The sequence below is a fragment of the Colobus angolensis genome, unplaced genomic scaffold (assembly GCF_000951035.1).
Source record: "Colobus angolensis palliatus isolate OR3802 unplaced genomic scaffold, Cang.pa_1.0 Scaffold185, whole genome shotgun sequence".
NCBI lineage: Eukaryota > Metazoa > Chordata > Mammalia > Primates > Cercopithecidae > Colobus > Colobus angolensis.
Genome location: NW_012114988.1, coordinates 30812 through 46490, shown reverse-complemented (window position 1 = coordinate 46490; position 15679 = coordinate 30812). Strand labels below are relative to the sequence as shown.

At 43.6% G+C, this 15679-nt stretch overlaps 1 protein-coding gene across 1 annotated transcript in view; it reads right to left on the bottom strand.

Annotated features, from left to right (window-relative positions):
- Positions 1-503: 503 nt before the first annotated feature.
- LOC105510212 (neuroblastoma breakpoint family member 21-like) overlaps positions 504-15679 on the bottom strand; it is a 31755-nt gene continuing 16579 nt past the window's right edge. The window contains 11 exon segments of the mRNA XM_011939871.1: positions 504-2242; positions 2951-3002; positions 3706-3878; positions 4497-4548; positions 5328-5491; positions 8712-8763; positions 10057-10262; positions 10724-10796; positions 11851-12065; positions 12898-13000; positions 14754-14963. Coding sequence (XP_011795261.1) covers positions 1999-2242; positions 2951-3002; positions 3706-3878; positions 4497-4548; positions 5328-5491; positions 8712-8763; positions 10057-10262; positions 10724-10796; positions 11851-12065; positions 12898-13000; positions 14754-14963 — 1544 coding nt within the window. The 3' untranslated portion in view covers positions 504-1998.

Sequence of the window (15679 nt, the reverse complement as noted above, 5' to 3'; positions counted from 1 at the left end):
TTCTACTAAAAAAATACAAAAAAAAACCAGAAGTGGCAGCTAAGGGAGGTAGAAAAAAGATAACGCATATGTAATTTGCTGTCTTATGGAAATCTTTGATATTGAAAGTCATAATTTAAAATGTATAAACCAAATATTAGAAGTGTGCCTAGTTCAAAGGGGGGAAAACTATCAAAAACATTTTTAGTGCAATATTAAACATGAGCTATGCAACCCTTCCTAAATGCCAAAGGCACACACAGACACACACATAGACACACACACACACACACACACACTCACAAAGAATAAAATAATTAGAATCAAGAAATGTAGTAAATATATTCTGCTGCATATGATAAACATAGCCTACAATGTGGAAGAGATTAGAAAATAAACAGAGAAATGAAAATCTTTTTATTAATTTGTATCAGTACCCACCAAAACCAATCAGCATAATAAAAGATTCTAACACTGAATGTAAAAAACAATCCAACAGTCCAGAGTGATAGGCAAAAGTTTTTAATTGTATAGATTAAAATAACTTTGGACAAAAATTAAAACTCAGGCAGAGAATGTTTTTTTTTCAACAGCAGACACTAGCAAAAAGAGACGCAGAATAAAAATTGAGATGGAAAATTTCCAGTGTAGAGATATGAATATAATAATAGACACAGGCAGGGAAGATTAATAAATGATAAAATGTTTAGAGGATGATCATTGGAATACATAACGTTTATACCTTTACAAACCACTTTCCCAAATACTTCATTGTAAGTAAGGTGTCTCTAAAAGCGACAGATCTCCTAGACCCCTCCTTAACCAAGTAACCAGTCCTGATGTCACGATAATGGTGGTGGACAAACTAGACCTTCTATGCCCGCAGATAGATAGGCTGAGGTTGGAAACTCACAGTGTTGACCCTGCAGTGTTCCTGGCAAAACGTTTAGGCTGAATGGAATCATGAAGACATTTTCAGACAACTTCAGAATGTAGATCATTGAGCCAGACAGCTGATCTGTCCTCTACAAACGAGTTCATGTCACCACAATCAATGACAACAACAAAAACATGAGGAAATATTTGGGGTTCAAAATACAGAAATGTAGCTACAATATCTTTTTACTTTTTTTGAACCCAAAATATCTCTTCTCCTTTTTGTTGTGTGATTTCTGGTGACATGGACTGTGTGAAGGAGACAGGCCAGCTGTCCTGCTCAGTGTTCTACATTCTGCAGTTGTCTGGTGATTACCTCCTATGAAACTCAGGCTAAGCGTTTTCTGCAAGAACATGGCATTGTGCATATTCTGCACCGGCAGAGTCCCGGGTGACGTGCTGTCTCCTGCCAGCGGCTCCTGGCTCCTGTTCTTTACAGGATGGAATTGAGAGGAGCAGGGCTAAGGGCTCTCCACGCTGTTTGTCCATCTAGCTGTGGTCTTCCTACGTATTGATAGCAATTGGAGGCTGAAGGACTGTGGCTTCTCTAACCAAAGGAGCCTAGTGGGTTAACAATTGTCAAGAGCAGTCAGTGGTTCTGAAATACAATCCTCAGCCAAGGATCCCTCCTGTGTTACAGGTGGATCAGCTAAAACAAACCAACACTGAAGATACAAAGAATGGGGGGAGGTTCATTGAAACCAGGGTAACACCGTTGGATGAGTTAAACACAAAGATGACACTGACCTTGAGCAGGCATAGAAGCTCAGAGACATGCCCGTAAAATGAAATCCCTGAGGAACTTTGTAGCTACCCAGAGATACCTGGTTCAAATTAGAATATCTGACAGATCACTCTCGGTATGTGCTGCAGAGTTCTGTGAACGTGTCACACCTAACTTGGGTCCAGTGTCTTCAGACTGAGCACAGGTTGCCACTGCATGGTCTGAGAATGGAATAGAGTTCTGCCCACTTTCCTATCCTATCTCTGGGATTCCAAATGGAACTACAGTTTCATTCAAACCTACATGTGCCTGTAAGTCCTGCCTGCGGCAATGACATCTCTCAGCTTAGTAAGGGCTGCTTAGTGTGGGAATATGACTCCCATCTGGAAGCCCAGCTGGAACCTTATCACCGTCAAAGTAGAAGACCCATTGTCCACGTCAAGGGCCAAGCTGACGTGCTGTTCCTCAAGTGAGTAGAAGGCACTTGTGTAGTGCTGGAATGAGTCAGGTAGTTGAAAGTAACTTGAAGGAGTCGAATAACATCCACTCAGTGAGTCCTGCAAGACTTCAGGCTCTCCTGCTTCCATCAGCACCCCGTTGAGCCTGGAAAAGGAGACAAAACTAAAGAAGCAGCCAGGGGAAATCAGACACCACAGAGCCCCAACTAGATTTCAGGGGTAACATCGGGAAGTGGTTAAAAAAGGAAAAGGATAGATCCTTTTAATGAGGTAAACCATTGTTGCCTTTATGTTGGGATAGAACAGGGCCAGGTAGAAAACAATGAAGGAGAAAGACAGAGAGAGAGAGAGTGAGAGAGAGCGCGAACTCAGTGAATTGGACAGGTGACACACTGATAAGGGAGTAAAAGGACACTCTGAGTTAGAGCCCTTATGACACACAGCAAACAGTGATTATGAAGAGTGAGCTCAATAGTTTTCCATAAAATGTGATTAAAATTCGATGCAGACGCCATGAGAGTACAGCTTTTACTTTCCCCTAATCATTTACTAACCTACTGTAGGTGGACCATACTTCAAAAGCTGTATTCTCATGGTGACTGCATGGAAACTTGAGCACATTTGATGGAAAATTATTGACCATAGGTATGATCAACCTATGGTACGTTAGTAAATGATAATGGGAGGAAGAAATGGAAACCTAAACCTCTACTGCAATGAAAACAAACAGCAATATCAGTAGGAGTAATTCAGCTTTCATTAAAAACATGAAACCAAAAACACTGCTTTCTCTTGGATCTGTCGTCTCCAGGTATTAAGAAAGAATTAAGCATCCATAATTGCTGAAAGTTACCTGGGGCATGGTGGGTTTTGATCTTCTTCCCCTTCTTGGTACTTTTCAATTTCTGCAATAAATTCAGACACATGAAGCTGATTCCCCTACACACATAACAATCCACTGTCTAATCCTTACACAGGGACCTCAGGCTCCTCAGCATAAGAATAGGACACTGTGGGAGATACATTTCAGGAGGCCTGAAGGCTGGTCATGATAGAGATTCCTTGGTTTTTGTCCCAGAAGCTAAGGGTAAAATGTCCCTTTTCTGCTAGATCGTTATCCCAGTATCATTTGTCCCAAGTTTGTGCAAATGGTTATGCTGTATTTTTCCAATCAATTTAAAGCAAATGCCCTCAAATGATTTCTAGGAGAAAAACTGCACTATTCAGCCCTGTCTCATTAAATACTCAGATTGTTCATGGTTGTGAGGATTTTAGACACTGAAATTAGAGTGAGAAAGGAAATCTACAAACCTTGAGTCAAAATCGTACTTCTCTGAATTTGTTACATCTGCCCAGGTCCAATGTCATGAGAGTAGAATCAGAGCGCCAAAGGCATGGCCTGAGACTAGGGAGAGAGCCATGCTCACTGACCCATCCCATGTCTGGGCTTCCAGTTGGAACTAGAGCTTCATTGAACCTACATGTGCCTATAGGTCCTCACTGCAGCAATGACATCTCTCAACTCACTAACGGCCACTTGGAATAGGAATATGATCTCTATACAGAACACTCAGTGGATCCTTATCACCTTCAGAGAAAGGTACTCACCATCCACGCCAAGAGAAAAGCCAACGTGTTGTTCCTCCAATGAGTAAAAGGAATTTTCCTGGGGATGGCATGAATCGGGAAGCTCAAGATAACTGTAAGGAGTCGAACAACATCCATCCAGTGAGTCCTGCAAGACTTCAGGCTCTACTACCTCCAGCAGCTCTCTGCTGAGTCTGGAAAAGTAGAAAAAGTAAAGAATAAGTCAGGAGAAATCAGACACAACAGAGCCCCAACTAGATTTTATGGGTAGCATAAGGAAGTGGGCAAGAAAGAAAAATGATAGATCACTGAAGGAGGTAACAAATTATTGCCTTCATGTTGGGACAGAACAGGGCCAAATGGAAAAGGATGAAAGAGAAAGACAGACAGAGAACAGAGGCAGAGAGAGAGACAGAGACAGTGCGCGCTTGGCGAATTGTCCAGGTGACACACTGACGAGGGAGTAACAGGACACTCTGAGTCAGTGCCCTCAGGACACACAGCATACAGTGATCATGAAAAGGCTGTGATCAATAATTTTCCATCAATTGTGCTCAAGTTTCCATGTGGTCACCATGAGAATAGAGCTTTTGAAGTATGGTCCACCTATAGTAGGTTAGTAAATGATAAGGGGAGGAAGAAATGGAAACCTAAATATTTACTGTAATGAAAACCAAAAGCAATATTAGTAGGTGTAATTCAGACTTGTCTGATAAGGCAAAATCACTATTTTCAGCATGTACTGTTTTCCCTGCACTTGGCGTCTCTAGGTGTCAACAGCAAATTAACTGTCCACAATTTCTCAGACTCACCTGGGACCTGTGGCCTCTTGGTCCTCCTTTTTCAATTCATCACACCAGTGTCCTGCAAATAAATTCAGATGGGGCCTCTTACATGAAGCAGCTCTTCCTTGCACACAGAAACATTCCTCTGTCCAATCCTAACACAGGGACATCAGTCTTCTCAGTGTGGGAACAGAAGACTTTGAGAGAAACATAACCGCAGGCCTGAGGTCAAGTCTTGAGAGAACTGACTTGGTTCCTTTCAGGAGCCTTGGGCAAAATTCCCCTGTTTTGGAATGTTATCTTCCCAGTGTCATCTGTCCTAGGTTTGTGTACACAAATGAGCAATGACCTTCCCAAGAGATTTTAGGCAAATAGTTCTAACACCTCGTCGGAGAGAGACTGTAATATTCAGGTTTCTCACATCAAATACCCAGGATTTGATAGTTTATGACACTGTGGACACTGAGATTTCATGCAGGGGTGTAATATACCAGCTCTTGAGTTACAATGAGACCTGGTTCTACACAGAAGCATCAGCTATTATGGCTTTTGTGGGTGAAAAGTCAGTCATTTATCTAGAAAACATAACAGCAAGACGATGGACAGATGAGCTAAAACAAGCCAACCGAGAAGACACAGAAAATGGGGATACATTCAGTGAAGATATTAAAGCTCATTGAACCACGCCATGCCTGTGCTTCAGACTCGACTCCAGAGTGATTGAAATCTACATTGATATATAGGTTAAACCCACAGAGATGGCAACTTTCAGCTCAACCAGGGGCAGAAAGCCCCAAGATTATGGGTTCTACTTGGGACATGAACTGGAGCTTTATCACCTTCACAATGGATACTCACTGCCCATGTCAAGAGCCCAGTCAACTTGTTGTTCCTCTAATGAGTGAAAGGTGCTCCTGTAAGACTGGTATGAGGCAGACATGTCAGGAGGAATTGAGAGAGTCAAATAATCTTCACCCCAGGATTCCTGGGGAGCTTCCTCCTCTTCAGACTCCTGCAGATTCCTGATGAGACAGGCAGGACAGGGATGACAGAAGATTTCACCAATAGAGATTAGACAACAAACCTCCCAGCTGATCTGATGGGAGGCAGAATGCAGTGGTCACAGGAACCAAAGCCATTTTTCCTTCAACAGAAATAAAAGTATCCTTCTAAATGCAGGGCAGAGGGTGACTGCCCTGGGGAATGACCAAAAATGGGGAGCACGTGCTCAGTACACTTGCCACAGATGAGCCAATGCAGGGCACCCAGATTCTCCCTGTAAACTACCGTCACGACTTGCAGCACAGAGACTAACACAGGATTTCAACGACTTTGCATAAATTGCGTTGAATTTTCCACGCAGCATTCAAGTGAACAGAGCTCTTACAGCAGTGCAGACACAGATCTTGTGTGCTAAGGGCCCCATTTTCCCAATATTTTGATATAATATGTTTATTTTTTCAGTTTCCTTTCTGGCACAAATACTGGAAAACATACTAATAAAAAATAAGCAGAAAGCATATGTACATTCTCTCCCTGGATTTAAATGCATGGGAGAGAACAGGTGACACCAAGTAATCCCTGTTTGAGGGTCTGGAGTGGACCTCCAGCAAACTCCACCAGACCTGCAGCTGAGGGACCTCACTGTTAACAAGAAAACTAACAAACAGAAAGGAATAGCATCCATTTCAACACAAAGGACGTCCACACCAAAACCCCATCTGTAGGTCACCAGCATCAACCAAAAGGATATAAAACCACAAAGATGTGGAGAAACCGGAGCGGTAAAGCTGAAAATTTTAAAAATCACAGTGCCCCTTCTCCTCCAAAGGGTCAGAGATCCTCGCCACCAATGGAACAAAAAAGGACAGAAAATGACTTTGAAGAGTTGACTGAAGTAGGCTTCAGAAAGTTGGTAATAACAAACTTCTCAGAGTTAAAGGAGGATTTGCAAAAATATTGCAAGGAAGCTAAAAACCTTGAAAAAAGATTAGACGAATGGCTAACTAGAATAAACAGTGTAGAGAAGACCTGAAATGACCTGATGGAGCTGAAAACCATGGCATGAGAACTACATGACACATGCACAAGCTTCAGCAGATGATTCGATCAAGTGGAAGAAAGGGTATCAGTGACTGAAGATCAAATTGACGAAATGAAGTGAGAAGAAAAGTTTAGAGAAAAAAGAGTAAAAAGAAACAAACAAAGCTGCCAAGAAATATGGGACTATGTGAAAAGACAAATCTATGTTTGATTGGTGTACCTGAAAGTGATGGGGAGAATGGAACCAAGCTGGAAAACAATCTTCAGGATATTATCCAGGCGAACTTCCCCAACCTAGCAAGGCAGGCCAACATTCAAATTCAGGAAATACAGAGAACACCAAATCCTTTACAGACAATCAAATGCTGAGAGATTTTGTCACCACCAGGCCTGCCTTAAAAGAGCTCCTGAAGGAAGCACTAAACATGGAAAGGAATAACCAGTACCAGCCACTGCAAAAACATGTCAAATTGTAAAGACCATTGATGCTAGGAGGAAACTGCATTAACTAACAGGCAAAATAACCAGCTAACATCTTAATGACAGGATCAAATTCACACATGACAATATTAACCTTCAATGTAAATGGGCTAAATGCCCCAATTAAAAGACACAGACTGGAAAATTGGATAAAGACTCAAGACCCATCAGTGTGCTGTATTCAGGAGACCCATCTCACGTGCAGAGTCACACATAGGCCCAAAATAAAGGGATGGAGGAACACCTACCAAGCAAATGGAAAGCAAAAAAAGCAGGGGTTGCAATCCTAGTCTCTGACAAAACAGACTTTAAACCATCAAAGATAAAAAGAGACAAAGAAGGCCAGTATATAATGGTAAAGGGATTGATTTAACAAGAAGAGCTAACTATCCTAAAGATATATGTACCCAATACAGGAGCATCTAGATTCATAAAGCAAGTCCTGAGAGACCTAAAAAGACACTTAGACTCCCAGACAACAATAATGGGAGATTTTAACACCCCACTGTCAATATTACACAGATCAATGAGATGGAACGTTAACAAGGATATCCAGAACTCAAACTCAGCTCTGCACCAAGCAGACCTACTAGACATCTACAGAACTCTCCATCCCAAATCAACAGAATATACATTCTTCTCAGCATCGCATCACACTTATTCCAAAATTGACCACATAGTTGAAAGTCAAGCACTCCTCAGCAAATGTAAAAGAACAGAAATCACAACAAACTGTCCCTCAGAACACAGTGCAATCAAATTAGAGCTCAGGATTAAGAAACCCACTCAGAACTGAACAACTGCATGGAAACTGAACAACCTGCTCCTGAATGACTACCGGGTAAATAATGAAATGAAGGCAGAAATAAAGATGTTCTTTGAAACCATTGAGAACAACGACACAACATACCAGAATCTCTGGGACACATTGAAAGCAGTATGGAGAGGGAAATCTCTAGCACTAAATGCCCACAAGAGAAAGGAAAGATCTAAAATCGACACCCTAAAATCACAATTAAAACAACTAGAGAAGCAAGAGCAAACAAATTAAAAAGCTAGCAGAAGGCAAGAAATAACTAAGATTAGAGCAGAACTGAAGGAGACAGAGACACAAAAAAACCTTCAAAAAAATCAATGGGCCAGGCGCAGTGGCTCAAGCCTGTAATCCCAGCACTTTGGGAGGCCGAGATGGGCGAATCACGAGGTCAGCAGATCGAGACCATCCTGGCTAACACGGTGAAACCTGGTCTCTATTAAAAAGTACAAAAAACTAGCCGAGAGAGGTGATGGGCGCCTGTAGTCCCAGCTACTCAGGAGGCTGAGGCAGGAGAATGGTGTAAACCCGGGAGGTGGAGCTTGCAGTGAGCTGAGATCAGGCCGCTGCACTCCAGCCTGGGCGACAGAGCGAGACTCCATCTCAAAAAAAAAAAAAAAAAAAAAAATCAATGAATCCAGGAGCTGGTTTTTTGAAAAGATGAACAAGATATCCCTGTTTGGCTAGTTCACCTGGCTCAACTGATTGCAAGTACCTATCTTGAGAGGACTATGAAATTAAAACCAATACAAGTGCCACAAATAATGCACAACATTGTTAATAAGGACAATTTGTAGCTGAGTGAATGAAAGAAATCGTTCTATTCATCGCTTCCTCGTTCTCCCTAAATCTACAATCTCCAGGTGTCACTACTGAATTCACAGCTCACAATTCCACAGCATTACCTGGGAGACACTGGCCCTTTTTCTTCCTCTTCTTCATGATCACTTTCATTTCCTGTAAATAAATTCAGAGAAGCAGGTCACATTAAGCAATTCACACTTCACATATGACCAAATCACTGTCCAGACATAGCACAAGGACCTAACTATTCTCAGGGCAAGAACATGGATTCTGACATAAATATTCTAGGGTGGTCTAGATTAAGTCTGGTGAGAGGTAGATGACCCTGCTTTCCAGACCCATAGGCCAAAATTTCCCTCTGTGGGTAGACCATAATGCCATATTCCTTGCCTGAGTCTGCAAAGAAAATAAAATTTTCCCTCAAAATCTCTAAAAATTAGTCAAACAATTTTCTAGAAGTGTTGCTGCAATACTGACTTATATCACCAGGTACCAGGGACATTAAATGTTCAGAGGCATCTGTACATGAAACTCAACTGATAGACGCATTCTAACAACTCTTGCTTTAAAAAGAATCTGTGATTCGGGAGGCCAAGGCAGGTGAATCATTTGAGGTCACGAGTTCAAGATGAACCTGGCCAATATGGGGAAACCCCATCTCTACTAAAAAGACAAAAATTAGTCAGATGTGGTTGTGTGCACCTGTGGTACCAGCTACTCAAGATGCTGAGGCAGGAGAATCACTTGAATCTGGGAGGTGAAGGTTGCAGCAAGCCAAGATGGTGACACTGCACTCCAGCCTGGGTGACAGAGAAAGACTCCATCGCCAAAAAACCCCAACATCAGCACCACCAACAACAATCTATGATGCTACAAAGAAACATTGAATCAGCTATTGCATTGATGGGGTGGAGAACCAGGGTCCAGCCTTGCTTTATGGAACTATATTAGCAAACTAAACAAGAAAAGTTTCTGTCCACATTTCAATGTGACTGTGCAGCTAACCAAGCTGACTTAAAAGAGATCAAGATTAAAGCTGAGAGTAGTGAAGCCTGGGGAACAATATATCCAAATACAAAGGCAAGGCTGCCAGTCTTCTTCAAAAGGCATAGAAACTCCATGGACATTGTTTGGGGACACATGACTTAATCACAGGTGACAAGAGATAGGAAGCTAGGAAGCCTCACAGTTACCTCCCATGCACCTCCTGCATTCAGGTGACTATGAGGTTGTCACACTTGCCTGGGGTCCAGTAACTTCACACTGGGGACCAGGAGACAAAGGCATGACATGAGCTGAGAAGGACAGAAAACCTCCCTGATATCTGTGTTTAGAATCCCATCGTAGATTTTTATTTAAACCAACTTGTGTATATAGAGTCTGTCTTCGGGGTTATACTTCCTCAGCACAGAAAGAGGTATGAGACACAAGGAAAATAGATGCTACCTGGGATAATGAAGACAATGTCCTCCCATTCATCATGAGAGGATGAGTCAATGAGACATGAGTTGACTTGGTCTTCTTCAAATGTGATTTTGGTGTTGCTGTGAGGCTGGTTGGACTCACAAGGACCGTGGCTATTTGAACAAATGATGGCATATTCGTCCAGTGAGTCCTCAGATTCTTCCTTCTCTTCAGCCTTCTGCACCTCCCTGATGAGCCAGGTGGGATAGAGATGTCAGAAGATTAAACACAGAGGGATTGGACCCCAGGGAGTCCTAGCCAGTTTTCATAGGAGGCATTAAGACAGTGCTCACAGAAAGGAAACAGGAGGTTCCCTTTAAGAGGAAACAGGCAATCCTCTTCTCTCTGCAACAGAGCATGGCTGCCATGGGAGACAGAGAGGAAGAGAGCAACTGGTGTTCATCCTGGACAGATAGGAGCTGAGGAGGATGAAGACTCAGCTATCCCTGTACGGAACAGACACGACACTCACCACACACAGAGAAACACAACAGCTGCCACACCTTGTGTCTAAGTTGGGTTGAATTTCACATACTGTGGCCAAGGGAATGCAGGCTTTTGGTCCATCCTACATGCTAGAGACGGTGTGCCTCCTAGACGTTTTTCATATGTTACCACCCATTACTTGCTCCTGATTATTCAGTCTTACCTGGGGGCACATGATTCCTATACTTTCTCAGTCTCCTCAACTTTAACATCTTCATCCTCACCTTCATCATTTTCTGTAAATACAGAAGTGTTCGTTCAGATATTTCCCACTTCACACTCTGCAAGCACAGTCAGCCCAATGTGCACAGAGACATAGACATCTAGGCATGGGTCACCATTCAACTGAAAGATCTCATGGTTTATCTTTAAGAAAATGCCCTGGCATGGTTTCCTGTTCCATCAGGCAATGCATTTCTGATCTGGAGGGCCACCATCAAGATGTGGCCAAATATTGAAAAGACCTTTGCTCCCCATATCACTGGGGACTTGTGCAGCCTCTCTCTGGACTTTGGCAGCTGTCTCCATCAACCCAACACAGATCTGATTCCCAGGTACAAGCTCGGTGTCCTGTCACAGTTCGCATTTTGAACCTAATTCTTTCTCTTAGGAGAGGACAAACTTGCCCCACAGTCCTCTAAGTATCAGGAGACTTCACAGGCCCTCCATGTACCTTCTGCTGTGCTATTCGGGGACATTCTCTCTATGGGGAGTGCTCCAGTCTGAAGCACTTCCTACCATCAAATGCCCCCACATCAAGTGTCTTCTCCAATACCACATGGCGAGGAACTTTATCTCATTTTCAAAAGCAGTCATAAGTGATCCCACATTTGGATGCTTCAGAACCTTGCAAGAGACCATTTGCCTGCTTTTGCAGATGGAGAGAGAGAATCTCACGAGGGAAAAATCACTCACTCTAGGACACTTACTAAGAACACTGCCAAAGAGACGGCCGGGGAACCTTCATTCTTAGTCCAGAGCTCTTTTAACTCTAACAAGCACCCTCCTGTCACAGCCTCCTTCCTCTCCTTTACAACTAGAGAGATGTTGCCTCTAGCTCCAAACAGCATCTTCCATCAAAGAAGGAGAGACATTCGCAATAATGTGACCTCCAAACCCATGGGTTGCAGGGTTTCCCATCTCTGTTCTCACTCAAGAAGTCCTGGTTATGTCATGGCCACGTATGTTTAGTGGAAAAAAACACCACCAACTGTCAGTGTAAAAGTACAGAGGTCTGGAGTCTCGCATAAGCCTGGGGTTTTGGGTCATCAGGTCCTAGGGAAACCTTACCTACGGTGAGCTTTCGAACGAGGTGCTGTGCCAGCCTACAGCCCTCGGCCAGCTGTTCTCGGAGGTCCCGCCCCTGGGAGTTGGCCGGCTCATCCAGAGTGAGGAGGGCCTGGAGATGCTGATTCAATGTGTGGGAGGCATCTCTCCCTTCCTGCAACTTCTCCCTTAACTGGCTCAGCTTTCGTTCCTTAGAGTGAACCAGGACTTTATATTGCCTACGGTGAGATAGGAGAGAAAATTTAACAGTGGAAAGGGGTGAGTGATAAGATCGAATATTGTGACAGAGATTTCTGAGACAATGTCCTCAAGGAGACCTCCAAGAAGGTCAGCACATGTTTAAAGAAATGTCTGTGGCCAAGAGAAAGAACAAAAAATGGTTTACAGGCTTCCTCTATATCAGAGAGGGCTCCTGTAAGATCCTCCACGATGTTCCATTCACCTTTCCCTTCTATAAACAAAAGTAGGTGTCTTCCTTATTCCATTTCAAAAAGACATCCATCCTTTCAGTTCCTCACTCTGGCCATGGACATTTCCATGTGAAAATACACATAGTGCATCTTGCAGTCACTAGATGCAAAGCCATGGACAGAAATGAGGCCAGGTGCAGACGGGACCAACTGAAAAGGCGAAAGAAGAAAACAATGACAGGCTCCAGAAGGCAACATTGATTGAGTGAAAGGATGAGAAGCCGCAGTCAGTCAGGAGGTGATTCTGACTGAGGGTAAGTGGGGTGGTGATGGCGCACCATTTTCAGTACACTGAATGCTGCTGGGTGGTTCCCACTCCTTTAGTTATTTTTGTGTTATGCATATTTCACCTCAACAATTACTTCTTGGAAAAAGAGAAACCAAGACTCTCAGAAACAACTGCAACCCATAACTTATTATTATCCTTGTTCTCTGTTTCATAAATGTTTGTGTATTGTGAGCCTGCAATGGCAATTCCTACCCTTCCCCAGACCCAGCTTAGCCCTTACTTCGCCCAGCCGAGTGGCTGTAGTTCAGAGATTTACACACCTGCCCACCTGAATGCATAGGGCCCCCTCACCTGAGCTCCTCAGCTTGCCTTAGCTGCTCTGCAAGCTTCTCCTCCTTGAACTGAAGATCATCCCGCAGCATAGATTTTAGGAGGTCTTTGCACTCTTCATAGTCTGAGAAAAGACAGACACACCGGCCTCAGTGAAAAGCTGGACACACTGCGGTGGCCACTGCCTACAGGGCAGGAGCCAGGTCCAATACCAAGGACATAACTGTCTCCAGTACCAGGCTCTAGGCAGGGATTTCCACCTCTTTACTCTTCAGTCTCCCAACTTTCTGGCATCTAATCCTTCAAAATTTACAGACAAAGAAAGAGAAACTCAAGGCACATCAAGGAAGTTGACAAGATGATTCAACCACAATGAAGTGGAGTCAGAATTCACAGCCCCTGAGGTCTGACTGTGAATGCGGGGCCACTTTCCCAAGCCTCGCAGCCTCTCCTCCAAACACTGCACTGGGGCATGAAGTAGAGATTTCTTGGACAGTCGGGAAGGCCCTAGGACTATGGGACTGATGGTTTCCCTTTCACTGGGAATTTCAAGGACAAATATGTCAAAGATCTGAAAAATCTTTGATTTTTAAATCATATCTGCAGATATGATTTTAACAATCATAAGAGAAACATAAAGCATGAGACATAAGCCCACAAGACTATGAAGGAAATACGCCCAAATACTCACAAATTTTCTGTTAATTTAGAAACACTAGAATGAAGAACTAATAGGTAGTGTTTACACTGTGCCCATAAATGTTCTACGAGGTTGATAAGAAATAGCTCATATAATTCACTGCAGCAATTTACAGAGGTCGGTATTACTGTAGTACCCTATGAACAGATGAGGAAATGGAGGGACAGACAGGACAAGCAACTTGGATAGAGCCCAGGAGACAGGCCCAGTGTTCCTGCTCTGCACACTGCACTGCTACTTCCACACATTCTAGGGTGCATCTTTCTTCCTCTTTAGGAACAAAAGCCTGTGCCCCAAGAAACAGGACTTCCCTCCCACCAGGCTACTCTCTGCCTTTTTTCTTTGTTTCTTTTTTGATGAGTCTTGCCCTGTCGCCCAGGCTGAAGTGCAATGGCATGATCTTGGCTCACTGCAACCTCTGCCTCCTGGGTTCAAAGGATTCTCCAGACTCAGCCTCCCGAGTAGCTGGGATTTCAGGCCCCCGCCACCATGCCCAGCTAACTTTTGTAATTTTAGTAGATACAGGGTCTCTCCACGTTACCCAGGATGGAATCAAACTCCTGACCTCGTGATCCGCCCGCCTCAGCCTCCCAAAGTGCTGGGATAACAAGACTGAGCCACCTTCCACAGCCCCTACTCCCTGCTCTTGATGCTGTCGGTTATAGATACCACAGGTTCTATTAGGAGCAAACTCCTCTTGACGCCCCTCACAGCGGGTACTGTGTACTATCACCAAATTTCCCTCAGGGTCCCTAGAACAGAGCTTTGCCTATTGGGCCTCAACAGAAGCTTGAACTGAATAAAAGTTCACTAGCCCGAGACATTTAGAACAACAGAATAGATGTTATTTGTCTGCCGGATCTTATATGGTACAGAGAGGATTCTTGAAAACATGATTTAGCCTCTTGGAGAAAACAGGTCATTCTGTGCCTGTGTCTGAAACCGTAACTGAGATTTTAACTCTAGACCCATCCCCAATTGACTGCAAACATGGATGTTTCAAAATACTTTGGTACCTCTCTCTTCCAACTTTAACAAAATATGAAAATACCCATTTCTATTTTCCTAGAAGTACAGGAAGGATTAAATTACTTCTGATGGAGAGAGAATTCAGTTTCTCAGAGAGAAGACAGGACATCATTCATCACTTTTGTGATGGTGAGCCTATGGAACTTACTGTAACTGTTCTGCCCCTTGGCCAGAAAGTAGGCCAGTTGAGTTACAAGATATTTCTCCTTGGTGTTTAGGAACTGATGTTTGTTCTCTCCCCGCTGGGGGAGCAATTTCTCATTGATTTCTAGAGTGTTCATCTCTGACTTTTCACTGGGCCAAGGGCCCGCAGATATCACCATGTTGACGTTTGTGGTAGAAGCGGTGGAGCCAGGGACTGGGGAGAAAAAACCCAAACACATGATGGGTTAATAACTGGTGAAATCAAATAGGTTGAATCAGGACTGAGGGGTGTCACTGACAGCCTTGTCCACTGATTTGAAGATGCTGTTTCCCTGGTTTCACTCTTCTCATCTCCACTGTTGATCTCCTTTAAGTCAACTTGTCTGAGCTACGCAGTCACCTTGAAACCAGGACACAAACACTTCCACCATTTTCTTGCTTACAAGTTTCTATAAAGCAAGGCTGGGCTCTGAGCTTTTTACCCCATGAGTGGCCAATGTTTCTGTGTAGCTCAAGAGACTGTTTTTTGTTTCGTTAATTTTTTTTGTTTGATTGGTTGGTTGGTTTTGTTTTTTTATGTTTTGTTTGAGAAGGAGTCTCACTGTGTTACCCAGGCTGGAGTGCAGTGGCACGATCTCAGCTCACTGCAACCTCTGCCTCCCGGGTTCAAGTGATTCTCGTGCGTCAGCCTCCCAAATAGCTGGGATTACAGGCATCAACCACCATGCCAGCTATTTTTTTGAATTTTTAGTAGAGATGCAATTTCGCCATGTTGGCCAGGCTGCTTTCGAACTCCTGACCTCAGGTGATCCGCCCACCTCGACCTCCCAAAGTGCTGGGATTACAGATGTGAGCCCAGCGACCCTGGCCAGAGACTTCTTATTAACAGCTAAGACAAGCCAATGAAAAGGAGACAGAGTCTAGCCTGAG